Source organism: Pseudopipra pipra, chromosome 5, assembly GCF_036250125.1.
Source record: "Pseudopipra pipra isolate bDixPip1 chromosome 5, bDixPip1.hap1, whole genome shotgun sequence".
Lineage (NCBI taxonomy): Eukaryota > Metazoa > Chordata > Aves > Passeriformes > Pipridae > Pseudopipra > Pseudopipra pipra.
In genome coordinates this window covers 61297388-61325023 of record NC_087553.1, presented here as the reverse complement: position 1 = coordinate 61325023, position 27636 = coordinate 61297388, and the positions used below count along the sequence as shown (strand labels likewise).

Genomic DNA, 27636 nt, shown 5'->3' with positions numbered 1-27636 from the left:
CGCCCCCGCCGTGTCACTCAGCGCCGTCCCTGCCCACGGCCCGCGGGCAGGGCGGGGGCGGCTCCGCGCCCGCACACACCCCCTGTTCCCCGCCCGCCCCCGCAGCGCCGGCGGGAGAGATTGGCCCGCGCCTCTTCAGCCACGGCCGGCGAGGCCCCGCTCCCGCCCCTGCGCCGCCATCAGCTCCGCCGGGCGCCGGCGCCGAGGAGGTTCGAAGGCCGGGCGGGCGGGGAGACGGGGCGGCCCTGGGGCTCCCCGGCCGTGCGGGGGGCGGCGGGAGGGACCCCCGGGCCTGCGGCCGCCTGGCGGGGGCTCTGCCGGCGGCCCTGCCCTGCCCTGCCCGCCGGGCCGGTGCGGCGGCCGCGGGATCCCGGCCCGCACGGGGTCCCAGCCCCCACGTCCCTGCCCTGGGGGTAGTTTGGGAGGGGAAATCGGAGCCGCCTGCCTGAGCCGCCCCTTCCCCCGCAGGCCGCCGGGACCATGACTTTCCAGTGGACGGCAGTGGCTGGCTTCCTGTACAGCGAGATCGCAGTAATTCTCGTGCTTTGCCTGCCGTTCATTTCCCCGCTCAGGTAGGGAGGTCTTCGGTGTGCTGGGCAGCCCAGCTGGTGCTTCTTAACACTTTATTTTACTCCTTCTTTTATGTAAATACGTTGCTTTGCTGCGTCTTACATTAGTTGTGAACAAAGCTGAAGGGATGCTGTTTGGGACTGGAGCATCAGGAGTTGCAAGCCTCTTGAAGAAGCTTTATGATTTCTGCGTAGTGCTGATTCATCCGAACAGCGGTCGGGGTGCCCAGATGAGCGCCCCTACTTTGTTTCAGCAGGTGGGACGGCTTCTCCCAGGGCTCTCGAGTAGCCAGCATGAAGACAGGTATCTAGCATTAAAAAAAATGAGAGGAGGATGCAGCTTTTTCGGCAGTTGTTTGTCAAATTTGTGACGAGCAACTTTATGTTTTGGTTGTACACTAGGCATTGTGGGTGCTGGACAGATGAAAGACGTCAGATACTCAAAGCAAGCTGCATAAAGCATGTTTTAAGGGCTGCAAGAAATCTGTGATATTAGTTTAGAAAAACTGAACTTGAGTTTGATGCAGAAAGTTCAAGATTACTGAAATAAAGGCCTCTATAGGCTTAGATATAGATTAACAACATTATAGTGGTTCTGGAACAACACAAACATTAAGAAAACAGTAAATTCTTGTAAAATACATGCACATAGTAAGAGAAAAAAACCAAAATATGCTCATTACTCTTAGTCTCTGCGAAGGCCTGGCTTACAGCATTATCTTAAGATTGTTTCCTGTAAGCAGATCTTCAAATTTGGTAATGTTAATTTCTTTCCAGGATTTAAAGAAAGCTAGCTTCTCCACAAGAGGCAAGAGAAGCAGACTTATGATTTCTTTTCAGAACATCAGGTTTAAAAAAAAAAAAAGGTCCAGAAACTACAAAAAACTCACAACCCCCCCAAAACCAAGCAGGATGAAACATTAAAGCTTTTTCAAAAGAAATAAAAATGCTGCTGTCTCAGTGTTCTGTAAAAATTGTTGCATGTTTACTTTCTACATCTTTAGATGTATTTAGAATTAAGAATACAGCTTTTACTGTAATATCTTAAGGAATAAAAGCTGCTGTGTGGAGAGTCTGAATTTAACTACTTAAACCTGCAGAAGAGTCTTGAAAATGCCTGGCTTCTCCATAGCGGATACCAGTAATTAGTCATGTTTCCTTAAGTCCAGAAATTGAAACTGTTCTAAAAATCTAATTTAACTTCCCATTTTTACCAGTTGGCTTGTGGGGAGTTAAGCATTTCAACACAGATTATTGAGTTCTCATACTTGTTTTTTTAATCAAAAGTACAACTGTATGTAAGAGGAGAGAAGGATTATGGCAGTCATAATCATCAGATTATTAATGGTTTATGTGAGGAAACTTGCTGCAAGAATTTCTGCAGGCTGATGACACAAGCAGAGTACTTTGGGAATACTGAAATATGTTTCACTTGTGGTGCAAACAGGGCTTGAATCCAGTGTGGTTGAAAGGCTTTAAATTATATTAAATGAATACGTTCCTGTGCTCTGTTTGGAGCATTGACCTTTTCCTCTCAACAGTGATTTCTGAAAGCGTGAAATAGCTTTATCCCTTATGTGATATGTGCCAATTATCTTCTTAATAAAACTTGCAGGAATCTTGTGGGGTTAAAGTGTAGATTTAGCTGCTGTGACAGTACCAGGGGGCAACAGCTCTGCTGTACTCGTCTTGGTGGCCTGAGAGAGAGCCGGTTCTGTCAGAGCAGCAAAGCATGTGTGGATACTGACACGTGTGAAACTGCTCTTCTTTGAAGTTTGATTTATTCACTTCTCAATCTTCAAACAGATTCTTTGTCTCTTTTGTGCCTACACTTTTTTTTTTTGGCTAATTTTTTGAAATTTGCTAATAAGCTTATAAGTTCCCGGGGAGCAAGTAAATTGACAGTGTAAAAAAGACAGATCTGTACTAAGTGTAGTACATCCACAGTGGTGACTGGTATTATAGTTTGGAAGGATTATATTTATGTGACTTTTGTCACCAAAAGGAAATGGAGCATTAGTAGATGTGAATGTCAATACTTGTTGAGGAAAAATAAGTGGGAAAATAGTACACAAGAAGACTTTGCAGTAAAGAGATATAATTTTTAGCCTGATTATAACTTGGCAGTGTAGTTGATCTAAGGTCATACCTCAGAGAGTCACTTCTGAAGTGGAGGTCAGTATGGAGCTTGGAGAGTTGCGTGTTTGAACAGTCTGTAAGTTGGCTTTGCTTGAGTTGTAGCTTGAAGTAAGCTTTTTGTTTGATACAGACTGTGGCTGTCTGCTATAAAGAATTCAAATTATATTAAAAGATTTAAAGGAGTTTTTTGCATGCACGGTGTTAAAACATTTTAATCCTTTCTGGTGAACATTCAGAAAAAAACATGGGAGATGATGCTACAGTCTAATTTAAGTTAAATTCATATTAGGTTGGAAACTGCTTTGTTAGAGGCCAAATTTTAACAGTTTCTGTGAAATGTAAATAGTCTTAACAAAAGTTGGAAATTTTACCTCATATAATCAGACAGTGAGTAGCATGTCTGTGTTACATCCCTAATGGTGTGACTAGGTATTATTTCATTTGTGTAGTAGCATTGATTCTAACTTGCAGCAAAAGACAAGTAGGTGCTCTTATGACTGGTTGCAGTTCATTTGAGCACATCAGATGTTCTTCGTTTGTGCTGCAAGTGTGAATTCTTACAGAGCACTCCATGCAGTAATATCAAATAGATGATTGTTTTAAAAAATAATAATTGTCTTCACCACCATTGGGCCTCTGAAGTTGCTTCTGTAGCCAGCAAATTTATGCTAGGGAAAAGGATTTTAACCCTTGACAGAATATAAGCATAAGACTTGTCTTTTTGTTGTCATTACAAGTTAGACTGTTATAACAGTCCTGGTACCTCATAATTATGCAAATTCATCAGTGTAAAAGATAAGCCTTCTGAAGAAGGATGGTAGAGATGATCCTAATTTGTGAAAGCTTTTAATTTTATTTGGCAACAAGGGGTATAACTGGATAGAAGTAAAAATGATGCAATGGACTTTACAGTCTTTACCCCATCCCTGAGTTTATTGTAGTCAGGACTGAACATCAAGTAATTCTAGCCAAAGTAAAAGCTGAAATAAAACACACCTGCTATCATGCAAGAAGTTTGCATGTTGAACCAACTATCTTTGCCTATATTGACAGCAAATAAAAAAGAGATGAGCAAGTTGGATTGTTGGAAAAGTTAAGTGTACACCTAAATTGTATTGCAATTAAAGCAGCTGTTTAGAGACCTTAACAAGTCTCTTATCAATAACAAGGCTCTCTTCTGTGAGGTTGTTATGCTCTTCTTTTACTGCTTAATTATTTTTGAATAACACAATGCTGTTTTACAGATGGCAGAAGATTTTTATGATTCCTCTATGGAGCAAAATGGCAGTATTTTGGAACAAGATGTTCCTTACAATAATAGTTTTACTGATCGTCTTGTTTCTTGGTAAGTGTTAAATATTCAGTTTCTTAAGAAATGGGGGAAAAACCTGGTACATGGAGATTCATATCAGTAAATTAACTGCAAGGATTCAAACCTAATGTAAATCACCTAATTTATTGAAAAGTTATACAATGGAATGAAAGAGGAGAGGGCTTATACTGCATCCACATTGGGAATCCAAATGCAATACTAATATAGTAGTGAATAAGGAGGAAAAATGGGGCTGGGTCTAGGCTGCTGCTTGGTTTCACTTTCTCAGACAGTTAAATGAACATGTTCCACACAAGAATTTGGCTGAACTGTGCCTTCTTATGCAGTAGATGGCACTCTTTCCCTTTGTTGCTCTTGAAGAATATATCAAAACACTGGGCTATTTGACTACTTTTGCTCAGTGCAGATACAAAACAGCTGTTGGCTACCTCTGTTATGAGTAGATCCTGAGGTCTATGAAATAGGCGTAAAGCTTTAAGGAAACTGGAGCTTGAATGGTGACCATATGCCTGATTGATTTCATGTAATGTCTGTCTTGACTGCTTGGTGAGGTAAGCACCTTTCAGTGATGAAAATAGTTCTCCTGTGTTTAGGGATAGTAGTAGTTCTCCATGGATAGAAGTGTTTCCAGCACCTTAGAGTGAACATGCTCTTTAATTCCAAGCTACTTGAAATAGGAAGAAAAAAATGCATGGTTTCATTTTCTGCTGAGGGAAATATACAGATGTGCTACATAAATAACAATGTTAGGCCAGACTGCAATACTACATTCTTAATATTAAAAAAGTACCAGAAATACCAATAGACTTTTAAAATCATTATTTAAGATTATGCTTAGTATTATTCTCATAAGTAGATCTTCAGTAAATGGCTTAAGTTTGAAAACTAATGGATTTCATTTACTCTCTTGAACTCAGGTCCAACTTAGACCAAAGTTTGCTTTCGAGTTGGCGATAGTCATTGATTTTGCAGAAAGATGAACTTGGGCTAAAGTAAAGCAGTGATGAGATGCTTGCCCCATAGCATAAAGTGATGGGTTATTGCAGAAGACTCTTCCTATAGCACAGGGACATGCATTTGTTTACTCGTAGTATGTGATGCATTGTTTGAAGTTTTACTTCAGGGTTTTTTCCCTTCTTAATAACTTAGGCATATGAAAGAGGCAGTCATAAGTGATGATATTCACATGTGTTTTTCTTTGGAATTGATTGTCTGCTTAGACAAATGCAGCAGCAGTTTAATAACGTGGCCAAAATACTCTGCAGGAACTGATGATGTCATGAATGTGTATATTTGTTGATGCACAGAAGGAGATTTAAGGTGCTATATTGGTCGTAGGAATGTATGATGACCTTAAGTTTATGTATTGTAATATGAACTCTTAACTGGGTTAGATTTTGGGGTTGTGTGGATGTAAGTCCTAATTAATTGTTTTGTCCTTTGAAAAGTGTTTGCAGTGTATTAGCCCTTTTGCAGAACTATCAGGAGTATATGATGAATGAAAAGAAGCTGAAAGATGTATGAAAAATGACTGAAAGCTGAGGTGTAACTTACCTCCTCCATTCTGTTTATTATGTTATTACAGTTAGTAGTTACTACTGATGTTACTGTGTTACTAGTCTTTCTATTTTGATGGATGTTACAGAAATAATTTTCTCCCTCTGTGATTCAAGCAAAAAGTAGACACTTGTGTCATTACTAAAACACATGCTTATCTAACAAACTCTATATGAAATACTTGAGAAAATATTTCTTCTTTTCCCCTCTCTTCCTCATTTCTCACTGTTTGTCCAGGGGGGATTTTAACTCAGTTGTCAGCAGTGACATTTTAACACTATGGGGTCTTTGCTAACATTTGTAGAGTGTGTTGCTTTGGCCTAATGCCTGGGGACTGGGTGCAAGTGTTAGAAATGACTGTTCAGGCATGTTTTGGGCAATAGTTTGTCATATTTCTGGAAATATGCTGGAGCGCTTCAGTGATTTATCAAGACCAGCCTTTAAAAATGTATAGATACCATAAGCAGTGCCACTGTTTGCCTTATTTCTGTTTGCTGAGCTGAAAGTCCAAATACATATTTCTAGTACTAAGTGTGGTTTATCATACACACACACCCGCAGATGTGAATAAGAACGGACTGTTTTTGTTTGCAGATGCTGTTAGAGAAGTCAGGAAGTACTCATCCGTTCACGTGAATGAAAAGGCTGCAAACATCAATAGTAGTGCCTTTGATCACATTCAGATGAAACTCTTTCGATCGCAAAGAAACCTCTATCTCTCAGGTTTTTCCTTATTTCTTTGGCTGTAAGTATGAGATTTTTCTAGTATCTACATAGTATGTTTATTACAGGAACTGTTGCACAAATTGTAAAGTAAAGATCAGAAGGCCAATTTCAAGAGATTAAAGAATTAAGTGTGACCAGTTTGGGTAAGAGGCAAGTAAGATCAGGGAAAATAAGACCTTACAAATATTTGAAGATTGGACGGATGTGTGAGCGACACACGGAAAGAAACATTTTGAATGCTGGAGAAAACGTATATTTTGCAGAAGTTTCTTCAGGAAATACTCATTTCCTTCCTTAAAATTACACCCTTTTTTTGAACATGGAAAACTGAAATAAAAAAAATCAGAAACTAAAGTACTGTTAAAATAATGTTAATATCTTGCAAGCTGGTATTTTTGCATCCTGCTGTGTTAAGAAGCAAAACTTAAGCCTGACTTCAACCACTTCATCTCAAGCTCAAAGTTAAGACCTTTGATAATAAGTTAAGAACTTAGGATAACATTCCGGCCTTTGAGGAAAGTTTCAGATATATTTCAGATCAAGCACTTTGTGGTAACTTGCCTCCTATGGTGTTATGATATTAAATCTGGTATCCCTTTCAGGATGTTTAAATACAGCTAATAAAACAGTAAAGGAAAGGACAGTTCTGTACTGCCCAGCAGTAGCAGCCAAGACAACCTGTGAATCAGTAGCCAAACAACCTGCTGGTCTTAAAAGTGGGCAGGGAGTGCATGAGCTCATTGAACACAGATAATGTGAATGAATCAAAACGGATGTGCTGGTGAAATGAGTTTCTGTTTGTACATTTTTGTGGTGACTGGGCAAAGAATGCTGGTCCTTTTCTGAGTTACTTCAGCGAGCTGCTTGACATTGCCTAGATATGCAAGAAGAACACAGATCAAGAAAATCACAGAGACTTCTGACAAACTTCTTCCCCTTAGAGTGACGTATGGCCATTTTAGCAGATCACTGAGGAGCATTGAACATAAAAAAGTGTCAAAGAAAAATTAATATGAAACTCGAGCAGGAAAACATTGGAAAAAACAAAGGTGGTTCTAGCCTTGCACAATAGTGGTATGAATGCATCATGTTCTTTGTCTTCCTTTAGAAAGGTTGAGTAAATATGCACAAATATGTTTTTGATCTCTGCTCCAAGAGGAATAGCTGGGTTGTGTCCTGTGCAAGAGCTGGAAGCTGGTCCCCTAGGATCCTACTCCCACTCAGCTTTCAAGGAAGAAAACTTCTCACGTGGCCCCAGCAGATTTTATCGTGCATAAAAGTTCTGCTGTTGAAGAGATTTGCTTGATGTGTTGTTTTGGGCTATTGGCCTTTCACCAAAATTTAGAAGAAATAAGTACTCCTGCAGTAGTGACTAGATAAAAGGACTTTTCTTAGTAGAGCTATTTTGCTTATCCCTTAAACAGGCAAAATGTCTGTCAGAGAAGGTGAGGAAAGTGTTCCTTGGATTGTCTTATCCTGCACTGCTGCTACCATCACCCAACCAAGTTCAGACCACATGTAGGTGTGAACAGGTACTTGGATGCCCCTGGTTCATTCTTTGGGTCAGTTTTAGTTCATTTCAGCACATCAGCCAATAGGAAAATTCCAGAATAGTGGTAGATGGAGATTCACAAAATGGAGGAGGCTGGGAGCTTGTCACACGTGACAGCATAAGAAAAGCTTTTCATCTGTGATTCAGCAATTGTGGAACATTGGGTAAGGAAAATGATCTCCTGTATTTGGAGGTACTGGATCCAGTTGAGCCCTCATATGCAAACTGCACAGAAAAGAGAAGAGTCACAGTCTCCAGAGACTGTTCCCTGGGTAGGACAGAGACACCCATCTGCTAGTCTGACTTGATGTCTGGAAGATGCGGAGAGCCTACCAAGGCTTGTCTGGCCCTCTGTTACCCCAGAGGGTAGCAGAACCAGAGAGGGACAAGAAGGGCTGAAAATGAAAGGCAAGCTCAAGAAAACATGAGCCCACTGCTCACTGGGACCAAATGACTAAATATTTGGAAAAGAGTGAGGCATTGAGTATAACATGATCAACCTTAGGTTGCTTTGTTTCATACTGAGAAGTTCTGCTGTTTGGCCTCCCAATTCCCTGAGCCTTCTGGGATAGTCAGTGGGTAATGTAACATCACCCCCCCAGACAGAGGTTCAACTGGGGAGTACATAAGCAGATTGGGCACATAAAAGTCTGTGTTATCCTAGGATGGCATGTGTCCTTGCTGTGATGACCCATGGGGACCTCTGAGGAGAGAAGAGGGAGCTTGTCTTTCAGCCAGAAAAGAACCTTTGAAGGGAAGATCCTATTGGTTGCTATATCTGTCTAGTAGTAGCTTGTAGAAAAGATGGAGTGAGCTCATTTCAGTGGATCCACACAGGAATGACAAGAGGTAACAGGTGAGGAACCTCAGATAGAAAAGATAGAAAAGCACTTCTACTATCAAGAGCAGTTAAACACTGGAACAAGGCCCCTGAATGATGGTGGAATCACCCATCATTGGAGATGGCGGGAAATCAACTGGACAAGGATCTGAGCAATCTGCTTAACCTGTCCCTACTCTGGGCAGGATGACCTCTGGAAGCCCCTTTCAACCTACATGATTCTATGATTCTGTTTTAGTTGTGGTGTTTTAATGACTCCTATAAATTAATAAGCGATAGTAAAACATGCTAAGCCTTGGAAAAGTAATGACATGGGGACCTTAACTTTTTTACTAATCCCCAAAAAAGTAAGAAAATGAGCTTTCAGTGAAGAAGCTGGGGGGTGAGGGGAGGCTTACCTCGAAAAGGTCTACTAATATTTTTTTCAATTATGAAAAAGCTAATTACTTGGATTTTCAAATTTCTTTGATGAGCAGCTGCATAGTTATATTACAGACATTAATATAATTTAGTGTTACTTTGGCTTGATTCAGCAACATACTGCTTTGAAAGACTCCAAGATGAATGACAAAAGTAGTGATGCAAAGAGGCAATCACTAGATCAAATCTAGGCAAAGCTTAGATTTGAGGTGCCATATGCATGCTCTTGATTTAACTGTATTGACAAAGTACTTTGAAGATTAAAATACTCACATTGCTAATTTTATTCTTGTAAGGCCTTTTATAAAGTTGTGGGATTTTTTTTTTTTTTTTTTTGCACTGTACTCCTTACCATAACATGTTGTTTGGGTCTTCAATTTGGAGATCGATCCTGTTTAAAATTAAGAGTAATTCAGCCTTTAAGCAAGCATGTCTGACCCCTTAATGGCTGTGGGTATTTAGGAGGAGAGAGGTTCTGCATAAAGTAAAAATCAGAATGTTAATGGATGAAAATATTTTCAGTCTCTCCTTTTACTGTTACTTGTCACGGATGAACTTGGATGTTTCCCTTCAAGTGCTTGAACAGTTCTCTTCTGGTTTTGTTTTTATAGCTAATGCAGCAAATGAAAAGGGGTTGCTTTGGTTTTCTGGCTTGTTTGGTTTGTTTTGGGTTTTGTTGGTTTTGGTTTTGCTTTTTTAAAAAAAAAATTATGATGTGAATTACAGTTCTGTTCACTGTATTTCTTCACAGTGTATTGAGACGTACTGTCACCCTTCTTACTCAGCTGGCAAAAGAGATGGCATCTCATGCAGCTCTGGAAACACAAGTAAATGATGCTACTGAAGCAGCCAAAAAATACATGGCCGAGAATGAAAGGCTGCAGGAGGTATCTTTGAGCTTCTTCAGTTATTTTCTTATTCAGCAAATAGTTAGTACAAAATACTGTGAGGATGATTTGCTACTGAATAATATTTGTTCATTTTTTTCCCTCTGGTGGAAAAAGGAAGAACTATGTTCTTACAATATGTAATTCAGAATACTAAAAACAAATTTCAGTAGCATTTTACTAACAAAGGAAACTGAAGTAATCCAAATAAATGATGTTCTGTCTTTCCAGGACAAATTTCATCGAAGTACTAAGAGATGTCTTGTAAAATTGATATTTTGTAGTTACTGTATTTTGTATTCTTGTATCTTTTTGTGGTGGGTTTGTATTTTGTATTCTTGTATCTTTTCATAGTGGGTCAGCCGATTTCCTAATACTTTCCTATTTTAGTAGGACACTGCCGTAATATTAAGTAGTATTGAGTGCAAAAATGTCTTACTTAAAAGAACCACCAATGGATCAAAGAGATGTTATTTTTGAGAATGGAGAAAAATTAAGCTATCATTTTTCTGTTGTGGTTCAGTACACAATTGTATGCAGGAAGGGAAGCAATCAAAGATAATCAAGATAAATGTATGAAATCTTTCTTTGATTAGTTTGAATTCTGTTTGAAGAGACTGAACCATAAGCTAGTGTGCAGATATGTGGGGTATGAAGACTTTTAGAGCATTCTTCAGTCGGGCTTATTGTCAAAACAAAATTCACTGCACGTGTGTACAGGTTTCCTTTGAGTTTGTCTAACACAGCATCTGTGGTTACCAGCACTGTAATTTTTTTGTAATAAATCTTCAGACAGAGAACAGATTCTAGACAAAAAAGTACAAGAAGGATGTAAAAAAATGCAGTTGTTTGAGAGCTGTTGTAAAACAAAGATCATTAGAGCATGTTAGGTGTTTCCTGAGTATGCAATGATTACAAAATTTTGTGATTTGGTATTTTGTCAAAATGATCCAGACTCCCTCCCTCAGCCATGGAATTTGTCTCTTTACTGCCTATGGTACTTTTTTTTTCTTCTCTGTTTTGTTGGGATTTGGCCAAAAGTCCTCTTTTTTGTTCTGCTTTCGTATTCCCTTAGCAACACATTCTCTTAGCCACTTGTAAGCGACAGCCAGAAACTGGGAACTGTATTGCTGTCTGTTTCTGTTTGTGTATTTGATTGCACGGTTTGCAAAAACACTGGTAGCCACAGGTCCAGGCAACATGCTGTGGCTGGATCTTCATTGTGACAGACATTGGAAGTGTTTGGAATTGGAATATTTTAACTTTATAGACATACTATGACTTAGATTTCTCTCATCCAGTGGCTTGGCCCCTGCATTTGTGTTTATTTGCAAGTGTGCTTCATTCTACCATCAGAGAGAGGTGAGAGCAATTGCATAGAAGGCACTGGCTGCAAGTATAAATACTGTAAGTTTCCTCTGGTGTGCGAGGTCTGCACTGTCTCCTGTTCAGAGATTCCATGGAGCACAGAACTTAAGATGAAAGTTTACAGAAATAGCTATTTGCATATTAATAGAAAGAGGTGATCACAAAGTAAAGGAGACAGTTAGCTATTGTTTTCTTACCAGCAGTCCAGTGTAATCTCCACTCTTTGATTAAATAGCTTCTGGAAAATTTTATTCAGCTCTTTTCTGTGGATTGTTTACCGGTCTTTATAAAAGGTTCTTTTCCTTCATCTTTATAAACAGGTTTTTTTTCTTCTTCCTAAAGTAATCTTTCCCCCTTGCTCCCACCTGTGCCCGGTAAACTCTGATATCACAAGTTCACCTAACAGCTGTTTATCTCAGATATTTCACTTTTTTCCATTAAGCATTTTCCACTTTTTTGCCATTTTCATAACAGAGATGATGTGTGGATGGGCAGTAGAGGCAAGTAGAGCAAAGGGTCTAATTATGGGGTCTAATCTTACATCTTAATAACATGCATAAGTATAGTAGTGCCAGCAGTTCTATAGTACAGGGAAGATATTGCTCTTGTGCCTAGTGCTTACAGGGCTCTTCCTGAATCCTTTCCTATTTTTTTTTTCTTGAATTTCACTGGAAATTGGATCTAGATATTGAAGTATTCTGAAGATGGAAGAAGCAGCTGCAAACCTACAAGGAGAGAAATCGCAATAAACTATTAGAACAAGTTGCACATAAATATGACCGTGTTCTGTAACTGGCAAGTCCCAGCTTATATCTTCTGAAAAATTCATTTATAACATAAACAGAAGTTGTACACCTGATGCAGAAATACTCTTACACAGGAAATAATACCGTTCTGTTACAAGTATGCCATTACTATCGACCTAAAACATTGAGCTTTTTATCTCCTTTTTTTTTTTTTTAATTCAGGGGCATTTTTTTCTAGAATGATCATCTGCCTGTATCATGTTGACATTTGATAAAACCTGTTGGTTTCCAAGATTGAAGTTGACATTCTTTGGGTGTTTTGCATTAATGTCAGGCTAATGAAAATAAAATTAATTGTAGCAACTCTGGTTTTTATTAGGCCTTGAGTGGACAAGGAAGTGGTAAAAAGAAAGAGTCAAAGGAAGCAACTCAGGAAAAGTTGAAGGAGGAAGTTGAATATTTGAAAGCAGAACTACAGAAGACATCGACTGGTAAGTATTAGTTAGGACTTCTTTTCAATTAAGAAAAAGATGATTTCAACACTGAACGTCAAAAATGTATTCTGGGTGTAGCATTAACTAACTTAATTCATCCGTTTCCAGAACACTTGGCATGGCGTTTCTTTACATTTGACTAGGAACTGGCAAAACATCACTGCCATCCCTGTATTTTAGTAAATGTTTCATTATGAAATGTGTACAGTATAATTGGAACACCTTAATTAAATTATAATTATTACCAAATTGAAAGGATATATTTAAGTGATGTTGACTTGTCTTCATCAATGATGTGACCAGGATGTGGAATCAACTGCAGGTTGCTTATAGGCATGAGTTTGATCTTTCATATCATACTTAGCAGCCACTCTCCCTATATGAAATGGGGAAGTATGTGGTTGAGGTTTTTTACTGTAACATAGGGTTTGTGTCAGATAGCAGAGAAGTCCTTGACAAATATTCTAAATTTATATCTGTTCTGCAGCAGAGGTGTTAAGGTGTTAGCTTTTTAATTTTTTTTTTTTTTGTCTACAAGAAAACATACCTTGCAATTTGTAACATAATACTTTTGTTACAGCTTCCGTGTTTAAGGTTTAGGTTGTCAAAACTGCTTTATAGGCAACCCAAATTGAGATAGAAGCAGATTTTACCTGTTTGGTTCTGTCTTACTGGGATCTGTCAAGGTGCGTGATGCTTATGAACACCTGCTCCTCTGAGATTGGTGTTTTTAAGATAACACTGCCTGTGATCTAGTAAACATTAATCAGATGTTCAGAATGTAACAAAATACAGATTTTCATGGTACCAAGTTGTGTGTTGTCATCAAAACATAGCCTTGCTTTCATATTGCATGGCAGTGCTACAGAGCTGTAAGAATAACAGCATATATTTCATGTATCCTTTTTCATTGTCTTTTTTCACTGGGAATTCAAACTAGAACTGTAGAACAGCTGTTTTCAGCTAGGCTTGAAGCAACAACAATCTTTAAATAGAGAGTCTCATTAGTTCACATTCTCAGGCAGGTTTGATAGTGGGTTTTCCCTCTCCTGCTGTTTTCTTGAAGAAAGGGGGAGAAAACTGCCTTTGAAGTGACAGGATCAATGGAAAATTTAAATGCATATGTTTTATTTAAACTAACTGGTGGTATGTAACACTAATATAGTGTAAGCTTTTCAGACAGGAATCCTAGAGAAAGTGAAGGAATAAATAGATTTACCTCATGCTGCTTCAGCTGCATTCTCCTTGTGAGCTGTTGTCCATGCAAAAGATGTATAAATTAAGGCATGCTTGAATCTTTTGTTAGGGCAAAAGTGGGGGAGAGAGTCTTTCTTAGGAATGAATAGGAAAATATTTACAACCCTTCCACTGATCCCATCCCCCTCATTGCCAAAAACCCCATAGGCATTACTATCAGCAGCTAGGTGGTATTAAGGTATGTCTGTCTTACAAAAAGTAAGTTTTCTTGTATGTTGTGTTGAGCAAACTGATAACCAGAAGGTTTCAAATCCCACATCCGCAGACACAGGTTTCTATAGAGTGTTAGAGAAAGTGAATCAAATTGACTGTTCTCTTTTGGAATTCCTGCAACTGAGCAGGTGAATGTTGAGTTTCATGCTCACTAAGTGTGAGCAATGCGTTACACAAAATGAAAGTTGAGATTGAAAAGCTTGTTTTACCTCTTTTAAACTACTTGTTTCATGCTATTGAGCTCACATGACTAAAGTGACCTTTCCTTTGTGTCCAATCCATGAAACTGGGGGGGGGGAACGAAGACTGTAAAGGGTGTCACTAGTAATGAAACAAGGCAAAACTAGTATAAATATTAAAACTTCACTGGATTTAATTTTGGAGGTTTTCTTTTTGTTTATTTTTCAGCGATAGTATCAGTGCAAGTAGTAAGTTTGGATTTTGTTCTTGTTTGGTTGGGATTTTGCATTTAGGGGTTTTTTGGCTGTTTGGAAGACAAAATCTTTTTCACAAGGTAATTTCAAATATCTGTTTTTCTGGTCTGGGACATATGTTAAGCTACTGATGCACGGTGATACATTATTTTATACTGCGCCACATGTTGAAATGTCGGTTAACTCAATAGAGTGGCACCCAGGAGGAATCCTAAATGTAAGGCTGCTTCACATTTAAGAACACAGTTTAGTATCAGATTGGTGCTGTGACTTCACTGGAGATCCAAATTTTCTCTAAGGTTTTGAGTCAGTATTTACAACTGGCAGAGAAAATGCTGTATGTCTCCTCTTACTGAAATTGTAGTGTAGATGGAAATTATTGCAGACTTTCAGGACACTCATCTCTAGTTCTTCACTTTTTACAGGAAACACAGTCAGCTTCTTTTCTCAATTAACTGTAAGTGAAATCCTAAGTTAAGAAGACATTTTTCCACCTTCTGTGCTTTGAAAATACAGTATGGAGATAGTAGTGAAATTACTAAAATCTGAGGAAAGGTTGGAAATAAATGACAAAGATTTCAGCCAAATTTGCTTCCTTTTCAGACTTGACTTTCATATTCCTCTTGATGCCTTTTGTTGTTGTATTCCAGAAGTGAAGAGGACTAGTTCCTCACTACTTTATTGCAGTCCACATATTGTTGTCAGGGCTTTATAAGCACCCAGCAGTGGGGCTAGCACTTTGAGAGCCTAAATCCATTTTTAGCATACCTAGACATGTAATAACATGACTGTATAGAAACCTTTGAGATGGTAATTTATTGATAAAGTTGTATATGATGAAAAATGTGTCATTGATACCTACATACTCGTTGGAGCACACAGCACAGATGTGAGAATTTTTCTCCTGCTACACATTAGACATATTTCTAACAAAATTTTGATTCAGATAATTAAAGGCTCTCAGTATGACTGCTAATCTTGGACCTACAGGGATTTTCTAGGGAAGAAGGAGATGCTAGGATATTGTTTCAGGTTTTGAAAACTATCCACAAAGCCACAAGAAAATAAGTTATATGAAATTGAAAATGAAGTTAGAGCTGAGAGAAGTGTCATAGAGCAGCAGTCCTTACTGGGGCTGGGGGCAGTAACAGGGCTAGTGGTGCATTAACTTTCTTTTCTTGCTCACAGATCCCAAACTATGGAAATGCCTGTGTGTGAAATGTCAGTTTGTTATTATTGGACCCTTTGGGCAGGAGGGAGACTTCTGCAATGCTGTACTATTTCAACTTCTATCACATGATTTTTAGTGACACTTTCCTAATATATGGTAAAGGCTACAGCTTTGTTTACACAACATAAATTTATACAGAACACGTAATATCGATCGGGTTGTGTGGCAGAACAGACTGGTGACAGACTCCTCTCCAGCTTGTTGACCCTCACTTTTCTAACAATATTTCATAGCAAATGGCATGCACCTTAAGTTTCTGTTGGCAGCTGATGTAGCACAACAGGCATTGAAGTCCCAGTATCTCTGTGTGCAGTTATTTGAGCTGTGGCATTAATTGCATCTTTGAGCTGAGTCTGTAGTGCCACACTGAGACAAAATCTGTTCCATTAGGATTCCACTTCGTGAAATATGTGCTAGCTCACCAAAGTCATTTAGATGCTTTTGAAGTTTAGTTCAACTTTTTCTGAAAATACTCTCTATTTATATATCGTTGTCATAGGCATACAGTGCGGCAGGAGGAAATTCTGATGAAACTCCCGTGCATCCTTTGAGGTTTGTTTTGTGTACAGAATGTGTCACAAGTGTTTTTCGTTTTGTGGTTGCATAGTGTTGTAGGAGACAGGAAGAGAGCAATAATTTATGTGGAGGGCTGGTTTTGAAATAGCTTTTAATTGTTAACTGTTCCAGAAGGTATGAATGTACAGATGTACAGCTTTCACTTAAAAGTGAAGATTATTAGGTGTTAGATAATTAACCAATAGAGGCATTGGGAATACATTTCATAAAACTGGCTGCAAGGGAGAATTCAACTTGGCCTTTGTGTTGCCAGGCAGGCTAGTGCCATATATGAAAACTATGTTGAGCTCCACTGATGCACTCCAGTTTTAAAAAAAAAACAAACAAGTTAAAGGAATTGGCCACTATCTTGTGTTATTTAGCCAATGGCAGAGGGAGGTTTTAGAAACAAAGTCAGTCTTACTTAACCTTACTTTTTACCTGTGGGATCATAAGCTTGGTGGGAGACATTGCACATCACACACAATAAGAGTTGATGGGAAGGGATGGCGCCGCATACACAGGCGTGGGTTTGTTATACAAGGCTGTTTATGCTGTCCAGACGATTCTCTTAATATCATTTTGTAACAAAATTTCATTTGAGATTACAAAAGGTACTTGAAGCAAATTTGTGATTGATTTTTCTGGCCCTGCCTTTTTGTTTTAAACTGTCTGACCATTATATCTTATGAAGAGAATTCAGAATTAGTATGGAATTACTTGACTGGAGTTGTGTTCCCAGCCTTACAAGCGTATTTGTTGGCAAATCTTTTGTGCCGTCAGTGCCTAAATTCTTAAATGTGAATAGCTCTTTCTCAACTTGAAAACTCTTAAAAGAGAGGGCTCTTTCTTACTCTTTAACTAGTCCAAATCATTTGGGTTGTAGGCTTGTATTGTGAGCAATGCTAATGTAAGTTCCAGATGGTTTCCTTAGTAGCAAGCACTGTAAGTCAAGTGATTTAGTCAGACCAGGACTAGTACTTGTGCAAGAAAACACCCAAAGAATCATCAGTTGGTTTTGTTGCTGTTTGGTTTTGTTTTAGTGTTTGCTTCTCCGTGCTCATTGAATGAGAGGATCATAGGAATGCTACTGGGCTGCACAGCTGCTGGGCTGTGGTAATCTCCTCATCCTGCTTTGAATTCAGAGCAATATAAAGTAAACTATCTGTGCTGGATTAGGATACAGAGAATGTGGTGAGAGAAGGACAAGTTCTCTACTTCTCCCAGACTGTACATGTTACATTAGTTTATGGACCTCCAGTCACACGTGTAACACAAGTGTAAAGGGATAAAATTTTCCACAAATGTCTTCCACTGAAACACTGCCCTAGGAATGTTTTGTTGATTATTATTTTAAGGGAAGGGGAAGAAATGAAAAAGGATAGCCTACCTCTCACAGTACTGAGGCTGGATTTGAGTTTTGGGACTTACTGACTATTCTTCTCATTAGTTGCATTAATGTAGAAGCAGCATCCTCACCTCCTGCCTGCTCAAGCCTTTTTTGGTAGGAACAGTCAGCTGTTGGGGTTTGCTTGCTGCCAGTGCAGCTGTTCTGTCTCCTGTGAGAAAAACCAACAGGCCAGATGGAAGCCAGAAATAAAAACTGACTGTGTTGTGCATACAAAGGATTTTCTGTTCCCTGCTGGATCCGTGTTCATATGATACAGTCCATATGAAAACAATGTACATGTGCCATCCACTGAGCTGCACTGCAGTGCTTGTGCAGTGCAGGAGAGTTGAGCAGTGAGATACGAACAGGCTCTGTTGCTTGACAAGAAGGCATCCAAAGAAATTGGTGTACTAAGGAATTCACATTGTCAGAGATGTGATGCTCCTTTTAATTGTGTGGTCCTAATAGGAACAAGTCTGGGGTTAGTGGTTTGTTGATGTTTTTGGTTTTTTGTCCATAGCCAACACAGGTGGAAAGGACAATCTGTTCCCTGCTTTTTCGTCTTCTAGGGTTAGGTGAGGTATTCCTGTCATACATCTGTTTTGGTCAAAACATTAAAACAATGCAGTAGCTTGTTAGCTTTCTTGATTTGTAGATGTTTTTAGGTATTTTGTTCATATTTTAAAGATAAAGTAGTTTTTAGTTGCAACTAAAGTACTGTGCTGCTGCTTATAAATAACTAAATAGTATTAGATCAAAAACATTGAGTTCCTACTTCTTCAGGAATAAGTTCTCATTAATTTTTACTATAACTATGTATAAGAATGTTCAAATAAAAGCAGAATTTATCTTTCTAATTAGTAGATTCTTGAAGAAGTGAAATGGCATATACGTACAGTTTTTTGTCTACAGCTTAAAATTCAGAAGTTTATCAAATTTTCAAAAATTTATTTTATTGATTTCCAAATTTTACTATTGAATATTTTAAACAGTAATAAGATCAAAGAAAGACTAAATGCATTGGGGTTTGATTTGTCACAGGTGTGGAAATTATAGTTATTCCAAATACCAATACCTTTAGAAAATTTGTGTTGATGCTGTCAAGAATGCCATAAAGGATGAAGGATAACTGTGTGAGAGTATGGAAATTAAAGAAAGGATGTAAAGAGATGGGGTGAATTTTTTATCACATTGGAATCAATAGACAGAAGTGTTATTAACTTCAGTAAATCAGAATTTCAGGCTGGGTAAAAGTCCTGTTACTGGAAAACCACTTGCAGGCTTCTGAAATGAGAACCATTTTTCATCTATACATTCAAATTAATTAAAAATAGCAGAAATGGAGAGGGAATTTTCCTTTTTGCATGTAAAAGAATGGTCAAATCTAGTTTCTGATGTTTCAGGAACTAGCAACCAAAGAGAAATCTGGTTCAGACCAAACAGATCTAGCTCCTCCTCTTGGGAATAGGCTCTTAGAGGTGCTGCAATTCTTGAGTGTCTTGGAGGTCTCTGGGAAAGAAGGTTCTGTCACAGGGAATTCACAGTCAAAGGATAGATCCACATTTTTGGAAAAAGGAATTTGCAAATGTTCTTTTTTTTATTTGTACCGTCAGATTTGGTTGTTCGGGGTTTTTTAAGTGGCTATATGAGCCAGCCTTATTAGGTCATTAACAACGTTTGTTTTAGCATGAATATATCAAGTTTTAGAGTATGGCTGTGCTCTATAGCAGAGAAATACAATGATACCTGAGATACCTATAGCAGAGGAATATGAAAATGTCTAAATGACATGGTAAGGTCCTGGGCTGCTTGGTACTGCAGCGTAGGCATCTCTCAGTTTATTGTGTTGAGACTGAGTAGAGTAATAATTACTTTTTCTGACATGAAAGTTTGTTCACAGTTGTCTGTCCTCCCACCACCATTTCTGCCTTCTCATCCATAAATTGATGCTTCTAATCAATTAACTCATGCATGGTAAAAGAACAGGGTGAAAAGGAGGGGTCTGTGCTCCTATAATAATGTATTCTCTCCCTTCCCCCCATGTTTTGTAGATAGTCTCAGCTGGTTTGTGAAAATCTTGCCAAGTATTTGAGTTCCCTCTTTATTTTAGGAGGGCTGACAGTTTTGATTTTGGAGTTGTGGGGTTTTTGTGAAGTTCTTCTAAAACTGTCTCCTGCAATGTGACAGAATACTGTAGTCATGACTAACTTGTCGCCTCTTTCAACAGTTTATTGGTCTCGCCCTTACCTGTCTTACAGACCCTTCCTGTTCCTTGTGCTGATCTTACTGAACACAGGTCATTCTCTTTCCCTGTCCTGAACATATCTTCCTGTGTACATCTGTGATGCTGTGTTTTAAATTCAAGCTTTTTTAGAGGAAGGAATGTCTACTGCAGCGGAGCCTTAATACACAACCAGGGCTCTGAGGATCTGCAGAAATACAAGTAATAATTAAAACACCAATTCTGATATTTTACAGCTTTCCAAAAGGCAAAAAATGAAGTGGCTGCAGTTAAAAAGCAATCTGATGGTGTTAGAAGAGAATATGATCATCTGATGAAGGAATATGAACGGCTTCAGGTGGGTGGCTCCAGATTGCTATACAAGCACTGTGTTTTGAAATTGTACCAGCAAAATTCTGCTTGTTTATTTATTGTGCAAGAGAATTTACCAAAATTTTTAATATAGCATAAGGTTACAATGGGCAGCAGTCCTTAAACTTCATCAAAATAGTAGAATTTAGTTTTACAAGAATGGCAAAGTTATTAGCGTTTTCATTTTTTGCACTTTGGGTGGCAAAGCTCAGTTCAAAATTGTTAGATTCAGTTTTGTTGTCATTTGGGAAATAAAATTTAGATAATTTTGGATGTGATGATCAAATTGAAATCTTGTAAGAAAATGATAGGAATAGTAGTGGGGGGGGAGTATGTACATCATTTTTATAAATAATTTTATTTTGTTTGCTCTTTAATCATGTTTTTGCAATACTGGATTATAAATGCTGCAATACTGTTGATATGTAAGAATAGAAAACAAAAAAACACAACAAACAGCCTAGGCTAAAAACAGGCTACTGTAAAATTCAAGCTGAAGTACAAAATAATTAAAAAAAAAAACCACATAACCAAAAGTTCAATTAGCTGTTTGATTGAGTTTGCATATATGTGCATGGTCATAATACCCATAATATACACCCATGAAATATACAGTAATTATTTCTGATAGAACTGGGAGCCCTCTCTGTTCTTTTAAGTTGTCTGACAGATGTTCATATGCTCCATGCCTAACATCTTGTCTCAACCAAATTCAATAGAAATGAAAGCTGTCCTTTTTACAAGTAGTGATCTTGGGAGAAAATAAATGATTGATGTTAAAATTATTTTTCCTGCACTTTGTGAAACCACTTACTGATTCCCAGCCTCACCCTGTACTACAGAGATTGCTCAACTGATCTGTGTGTTCAAATCGAGACCACCATGCATGTCCTGTCCTTGTTGTGCTTCCCTGTGTAATGAGCCATAGTAGTCCTGCTGCATTTCTAACAGGCTTGTGGTCTAGAACACACATCCTCACCATTTTCTGTGTTTACCTCTGAATGGAAAGAACAGAAGGTACTGGGCACACAGAGGGTGCAGCTCCCAGGGATAAATCGGTTGATAGGAGAAAATGCTTTCTGCTGAGTTTGCTGCGCACTTCAGATGTAACATGAATGGGAAGCAGACCTAGGGTTGCACAGCCCTGACTATCCTGGGATCAGAAGCACAAGTGTTTGTGGGGTGGTGTTGATGGGAACTTCGAAAGGTGTATGGTGAACAAATCAGGTGTGGCTGCAAGGGGGCAAAATGCAGCATCTGAAGTCAACGGTTTCTGATCTTGGCCAAACTTAAATTGTTTATCTGTCTCTTTTCAGCAAAGTTTAAATAAAGCAGAAGATAAGAAAGACCTGTAAGTGCAACTAAGACGGATGGCATCAGTACAGTTGCTTCAATGAGAAAAGCCTTGTGCTGTTTATGTTCCTGATGCGTATCTGAAACAAAACTTGATTTTTCTGAAAAGCACATGCATTGCAGGTCATTATCAGATTCCTCTAATATATCTTGGTTGCCAAAATGTTCTGTGTTGCAAATAAAATGTTAGGTGGTGTACTGGATTTACCATGGAGTTTGTCACTGCTCTCCTGAGGAGAAATTCAAAAATCCACCTGAAGCAACTTGACTGTTTTTGAAGCTTTTGCCTCCCATAAGAGTAACAGACCATGCACCATTTGCTTGTAGCATTTGAGTGAGGTTGTATATCACACTATATCATAAAAACATCTAAACCTCCTTTTCAACACCTGTTAGGAGTTTAAAAATTCAGTTACCACTGGGTTGAAGAAGGTTAAAAGCTTTTCATCAGCCATTCCACTTCAGTGGAAAATTGAATGACAATCAATCTAAGGAAAATAAAGAAAGGAAATCTGCATTTCTAAATCCATCTCACTAGCTTTTGACTTCCACTTAGCCACATGGATTTGAGTGTATTTTGACAAACAATATTTTGCATGCCTCTGGTTTATTTTTCTTTAATATTTGGGTTATTTCAGTTTTGGGTTGGCTGGTATTAGCAGTCTGTATTTTTACACTGTTTACATCTGTTTACTCTTATGTACCACCTAAATTCTTTTGCCTTGCTAAGTAAAAAATCTTTTTAAATGTAGACAGTTTGTTTTGTTTTGTTTTGTTTTCATGGATACGATACCTCAAATAAATGAGCACTGTTTTACATAAGACCTTTTTGGTATTCAGAAAGTTGTTTTGAGTTTTATTTGTTAGTTGGTCCCAGTTTATATTTGGAAGTTGGATATGTTTGTTATATTAAAGGGATTGCTTAAGTTCCTGAGTTTCTGGGTTTATTCTTATAAATCTCTTCCAGTATGCTATCTCATCATAGTTAACAGGTATGTTACTAGGAAAAAAATACACTTCTGGCTTGGTGATGTTAACTTTTCTTGAAAGCACAGTCTTCTTCATAGGAGTAGTTTTGATTGCTCTGGGAACAGAATTTGTTTAGCTTAGAATTTAAACACAGCTTATCAAGTAGTATAATGCATAATAACATAGCATATTAAATAAAAATGCATATGTTTTAAAAAAATATTTTATCTTTGCTGAAGTAGTACAGAATGTGTTTTCAGAGATTCTGTGACACTGCAGATTTTTTTTATTAATACAGAAACTTTCAGGTAAAGTTACAGGTTTTCATACCTGCGTACACATGTGTTTTGGTGATGTAGTTGAATGCATCTTTGGGTTTTTTTCCCCACCCCTTTCTGAAATATTTAAAATTGTGGTGGAATGTTATCTCCAGTCAAATCCAAAGGCTATGGTTGGAAACCTTGGAGGTATAACAGCAGGTGCTGGTTTTAATAACAGAATGAAAAAGCTCACATCTGATTCTTCCTTTAAGACACTAAACAAAAGCAAATATTACTTACTTATTATTTATTGTTATTTATTCATTACATTTCAAACATTTCTTCCTGTAATACCAGTAAATAATTGGGTAGAAAATTAGCAGATTACTGAAAGATGTCATGCACTGTGCTCCTCATCCTTTATCTTAGAAAAATTAACACGGAATGAAAAATGTGTAATTGTGAGTGCACTGATATTACCAGTACTTCTCCTTGAGGAGGAAGTCTGAATGCTTTACACAGCTGTTTGGTGTAGGTCATGACTGAAGTGTGAAGGAGTGCAGGGTGGTATGCACTGCTCCCTCAGAAGCTGAAAAGAGGCTGGGTGTTTTTAGTTGTGCAACAGCCATTCAGCACATGGTACTTACACACTGCCCTCTAATACATCGGTCATCTCAGCCTCACAGTTTCCTTCTGGCTGCTTGGCAGACATGAATCCACTAATTGAGGAGACAACAGCTTAACACAAAAAATGTTGCATATCAGGCCACAGGGAATGTTCCCTTAATTAGAGATTGCTTAAAACACACAGACTTTCTAGTTTGGCTTCAGTCATTTCTTCTGTCGTGTTCCATAACTTGTATCACTTTTCTCATTTCCCTGTCACAGAGCAACGTATGACCATCATAATTTTTGTACTTGTCTGTTGTGGATGGTCACACACATTTGAGTTGCATTATCACATACTCAGCTCTTTAGAGTCCCAGATTTGTTCACAGAAAAATAATCTTTTGTTACTCAGATTAAATTGTTTTGTAATATCTGCTATGTAGAACTCTATTTTTGGAAAGAACAAAGTTTCTTTTGTAAAAGTAGGAGTATAAATAGCATGTCTGTAAATCCTAGTACGTGGCAAATCCTTGAGCATATTTTTCATTTGCATTGTTTCACATCACTTTATTTACTTTCCGGGCTGTGGGAGTTTGGGTTGATCAACTCTAAGTAAGTTCTCTGACTGGTCATGTTTTAAGTTATGGTTGATATACAGGGAGAGAATTAATCAAATTGTCACACTTTTAACTCCTGATCTTTCAGGCTGTTGGGTCAGATTTTGGTCACTCTGTCTGTTGTGTAGGAAAGAGCTGAAAGAAAGCTAAATATCCACTGATGGAATCAAAATTACTTTTGTACTCATGTTGGACAGTTGATTTATTCCGGGTATGTCTCCAGAAGTAAGAATTTAGAGCTCTTTAAGTAATTGTCTAGTTGTTTTGCAGCCTTTTTTCTCCTCTTTAAAAAGGTAGGAATGTGCATTTTCCATACTTTGGTGGGGAAGCATAGGAGAAAGTATTGTAAATATATTTGCACAGGTTTAACTGATAGTAGCTTTCAAAAAATTGAGGGGTGCGGAATCCATCTTTTTCTATCCATCTTTTTTTCATAAACCCCTTTTTCTGCTGAGTCAAGAAAGCAGTGAGGTCATGGTGGGTGCATGAGAACTGACCTGAATATTAATAGACCTAACTGCATGCCTTGGTGTGTCCTTAAATAAAAGCACCTATAGGTTAAATAAAAGCACCTAGGCAGGGGTTTTTTCCCCCTTTTTCTATTTTTGCAACAAACATCTGATAATATATCTTCTTTAATAACATAAGTTGTGTACAGTCTTTTCTAAAAATGTACCCTTGGATTAACACTCCCTGTGTTAGCTGCTACAGTAGTCCCTGGCTACGTAGCCTCATTGAAAAGACACTGTGCTTTCCTAGCTTTTTGTAAAGGGTGAAAGCTCAGCTTTTCTCTCTGCATTGAAATAACATTTCTTTTTCCAAATGTGAAGTTACTGTAGAAGTATTACAACTTTGTGTAATACTTGAGTGGAGTGTTCCTTGAAATTCTGAATTTACTCTTTGGGACAGAAACCCTCATTTTGCCTTGCCTTTGGACAGTGCTTGTTCTGCCGGCAGCTGTAATTGGGTCCTGATGCAACCTGATACAAGTAATTTTACAGATAAGTTGGAAAATCAGCTCTCAGTTTTGTCATTCCAGTACTCTGTGCTGACTGTTGCTGTGTGCGTTAATTGTGGAACGTCTGAAAACATAGTTCTAGAACTGAGCCTTCACAGTTCAGGAATAATGTGGAATATTTCACTTTCTGTGATAAAATGTAATACTTGTGTTTTGCTCATGAGGTAATGTGCAACTAGGGACAGGCATTGCAAGATGTATTCGTGAGGTGGTATTCCCTCTAATTTTATGTCCACTCTATGATTGTGGTCCAAAGGAAATTTCTATTACTGCCTACCTGCAAGGGCAAGTCTACCCTAAAAGGATATTGCTATTCCATCCCCAGCTTTGGGAGTGCTGGGTGGAGCAGGGAGCAGGCTATACAGTCCAGTATTGCATATGCTAAAGGATTCCCTGCTGGACTGTAGCCTGCATGAACCATGTCTGGGATGTTCAGATTCCCAAACACACGTGGGTGCCCCAGAGTTCAGCGAGGAGGAACCTCCCTCCCCCTTACTTATAGTGACTAGGGGGAGTTAAGATACTAGCACTAGCATGTCTATTGGAAGGAGGAGATAACAAACCCAGCTACTAGGGAGAATGAAAATGGGGAAGCATCTTTCAAAACTCACTTCTTTGGTAATTGGACACCAATTACTGCTGTGATAAAAGCATGTCTGCAAGACCCTCAGCTTGAATAGTTGTAACTTAAACCCTTCATCCTGCTGCCTGAGATAAGACTGTCAGTGTAGTCTGATTGGGTTTGCTCTTCTCTTTGAAAATACAGACAGAAGAGGCAGTAGCTTTGCTGATAATAGTGTTTTGTGAGATAGTGTAGTAACTTCTCACCTCAGTGGTGAGACCATACTCTACATTTTACTTAGCTTAAGGTTTAAATCCATATTCCTGTAACTATGGAAGAGGAAGCAAGAAACAAAATCAGCTGGGAAGGTGCTAAACTACTCCTTTCCTTTTAAATTTAAGACATGGTACAGAAAAGAGACAATGTGAGAGGAAGAGAGAAACTGTTATTCTTGGCCAATAAGGACAAAATCTTAGGCTTTGATTCTTCTCCAGACATGACTTAGGCATTAGAAGTAAGGTCTTGAGAAGAGAGCATATTGTGAAGCAGGGGACTTGGAAACAGGCTGTGTATCTATCCCAGGTTGTTTATCTCATACCAAGTACAAAATAAGCATGAACTAATTAGAAAATAGTAGCAAAGGTAAACAAAGGGATTCAGAAGACTGGTGCAGATTTCAAGCTATCAAAAAGGAAAACAAAAACAAAAAAAACCCCAACCAAAGAGAAAAGCTAAAGTTGAGAAATAAAGGAAGAGCATTCTAGCATGAATGGTTAATGTTCCAGAGGAAGGGGATGCATCCTGAATGGGATCAGCAACATCACAGTTTAGAAGCACATTGCATCTTATTTGACACAGATTGGTCTCTGTGTATGGGATCCATTCTGAGCTAGGGTTTGCATTCTTAAGCCTCTTCCTCAAATAACTGTCTTTTCAAATTCTGGTAAATGCATTGTGTTACACAGAGGGAGATTTTTTTTTTCTTGAACCCTCTTGTCCTCAAGTTTGTATCCTGTCCTGCCAATATGCACGGTCCTACAGAGTTCACATCTGTACATCACCTGCAGATGTTCCTACAGCTTCTCATCACCTGAGTTGCTGAAGCTTGGTATTCTGTTCAGGCAGACACATGCTGCAGGAAACAAATTTGCAAGGAGTGTGAGTTTGTCAATTCAGATTCTTCTGACTAGTCTTTCTGTGTTTATTGCACTCATTGCTGGCACTCATTTTGGGAAGCTGGGTGCTTCACTGCTAGGTACAACATTGCTCAGATCAAAACAGTTCAGCAGTTTACCCGGACGTTCCTTACAATGCAGCAGAGAGAAAGCCAGTTGCAGAATTAGAAAACTGTAACTGTTTTAACACTACAAAGCATACTTTCAGCAAATAACTTCTTTACAATTTAGTCATGTTGGCTTCAACATGTCTGAAGTTAGGACTATACTAAACTGCTTAGAAACCAAGGCTGTGAAGAATATCCATGCCTGAGTAGTTCGTTGAAGAAATACTTTGCTTGATGCAGTACCCTCAGTGTGTGCCCTTGACACTTCCTTGGTGTTAGCTGAAACATTGCCGCTGATTCTGATTTCAAAAGGTCTCCTGGCTGAATAGGACACTCCTGCAAGATCTTTGCTAGGTTGTCTTCCACAGGTAGCATGGAAGAGCTGCAACGTAGCCAGCAGTATTCAGCATGCAGGTCTGACTTTTTCAGCTCCAGTTCTATCTCCAAGCCTAAATTACAGCAGGGCTGCCAAGGAGTATATTCCTTACGATCATTACCCCCTGCCCCAGCCCCTTGGGCAAACCAGAAGCTGCAGCCCCGGACCACCTTCTGTCGTTTTAGATGTGACACAAAGAGCCCGCAGGCTTCAAACCACTTTTCCTTCCCACTGGGGTGGCTGGGTGAGCTCCGGGGTGGTTTGGAGAGCAGGTGCTGTTTATCA

At 38.6% G+C, this 27636-nt stretch overlaps 1 protein-coding gene across 1 annotated transcript; it reads left to right on the top strand.

The window, feature by feature from the left end:
- Window positions 1–22592, top strand: BCAP29 (B cell receptor associated protein 29). Its single transcript, XM_064656326.1, has 8 exons — window positions 1–209; window positions 469–572; window positions 3953–4053; window positions 6193–6343; window positions 9889–10024; window positions 12518–12629; window positions 20191–20291; window positions 21622–22592. The coding sequence occupies exons 2-8, from the start codon at window positions 481–483 to the stop codon at window positions 21658–21660; spliced, it is 732 nt and encodes a 243-aa protein (XP_064512396.1). The 5' UTR covers window positions 1–209; window positions 469–480; the 3' UTR covers window positions 21661–22592.
- The last annotated feature ends 5044 nt before the right edge of the window (window positions 22593–27636 follow it).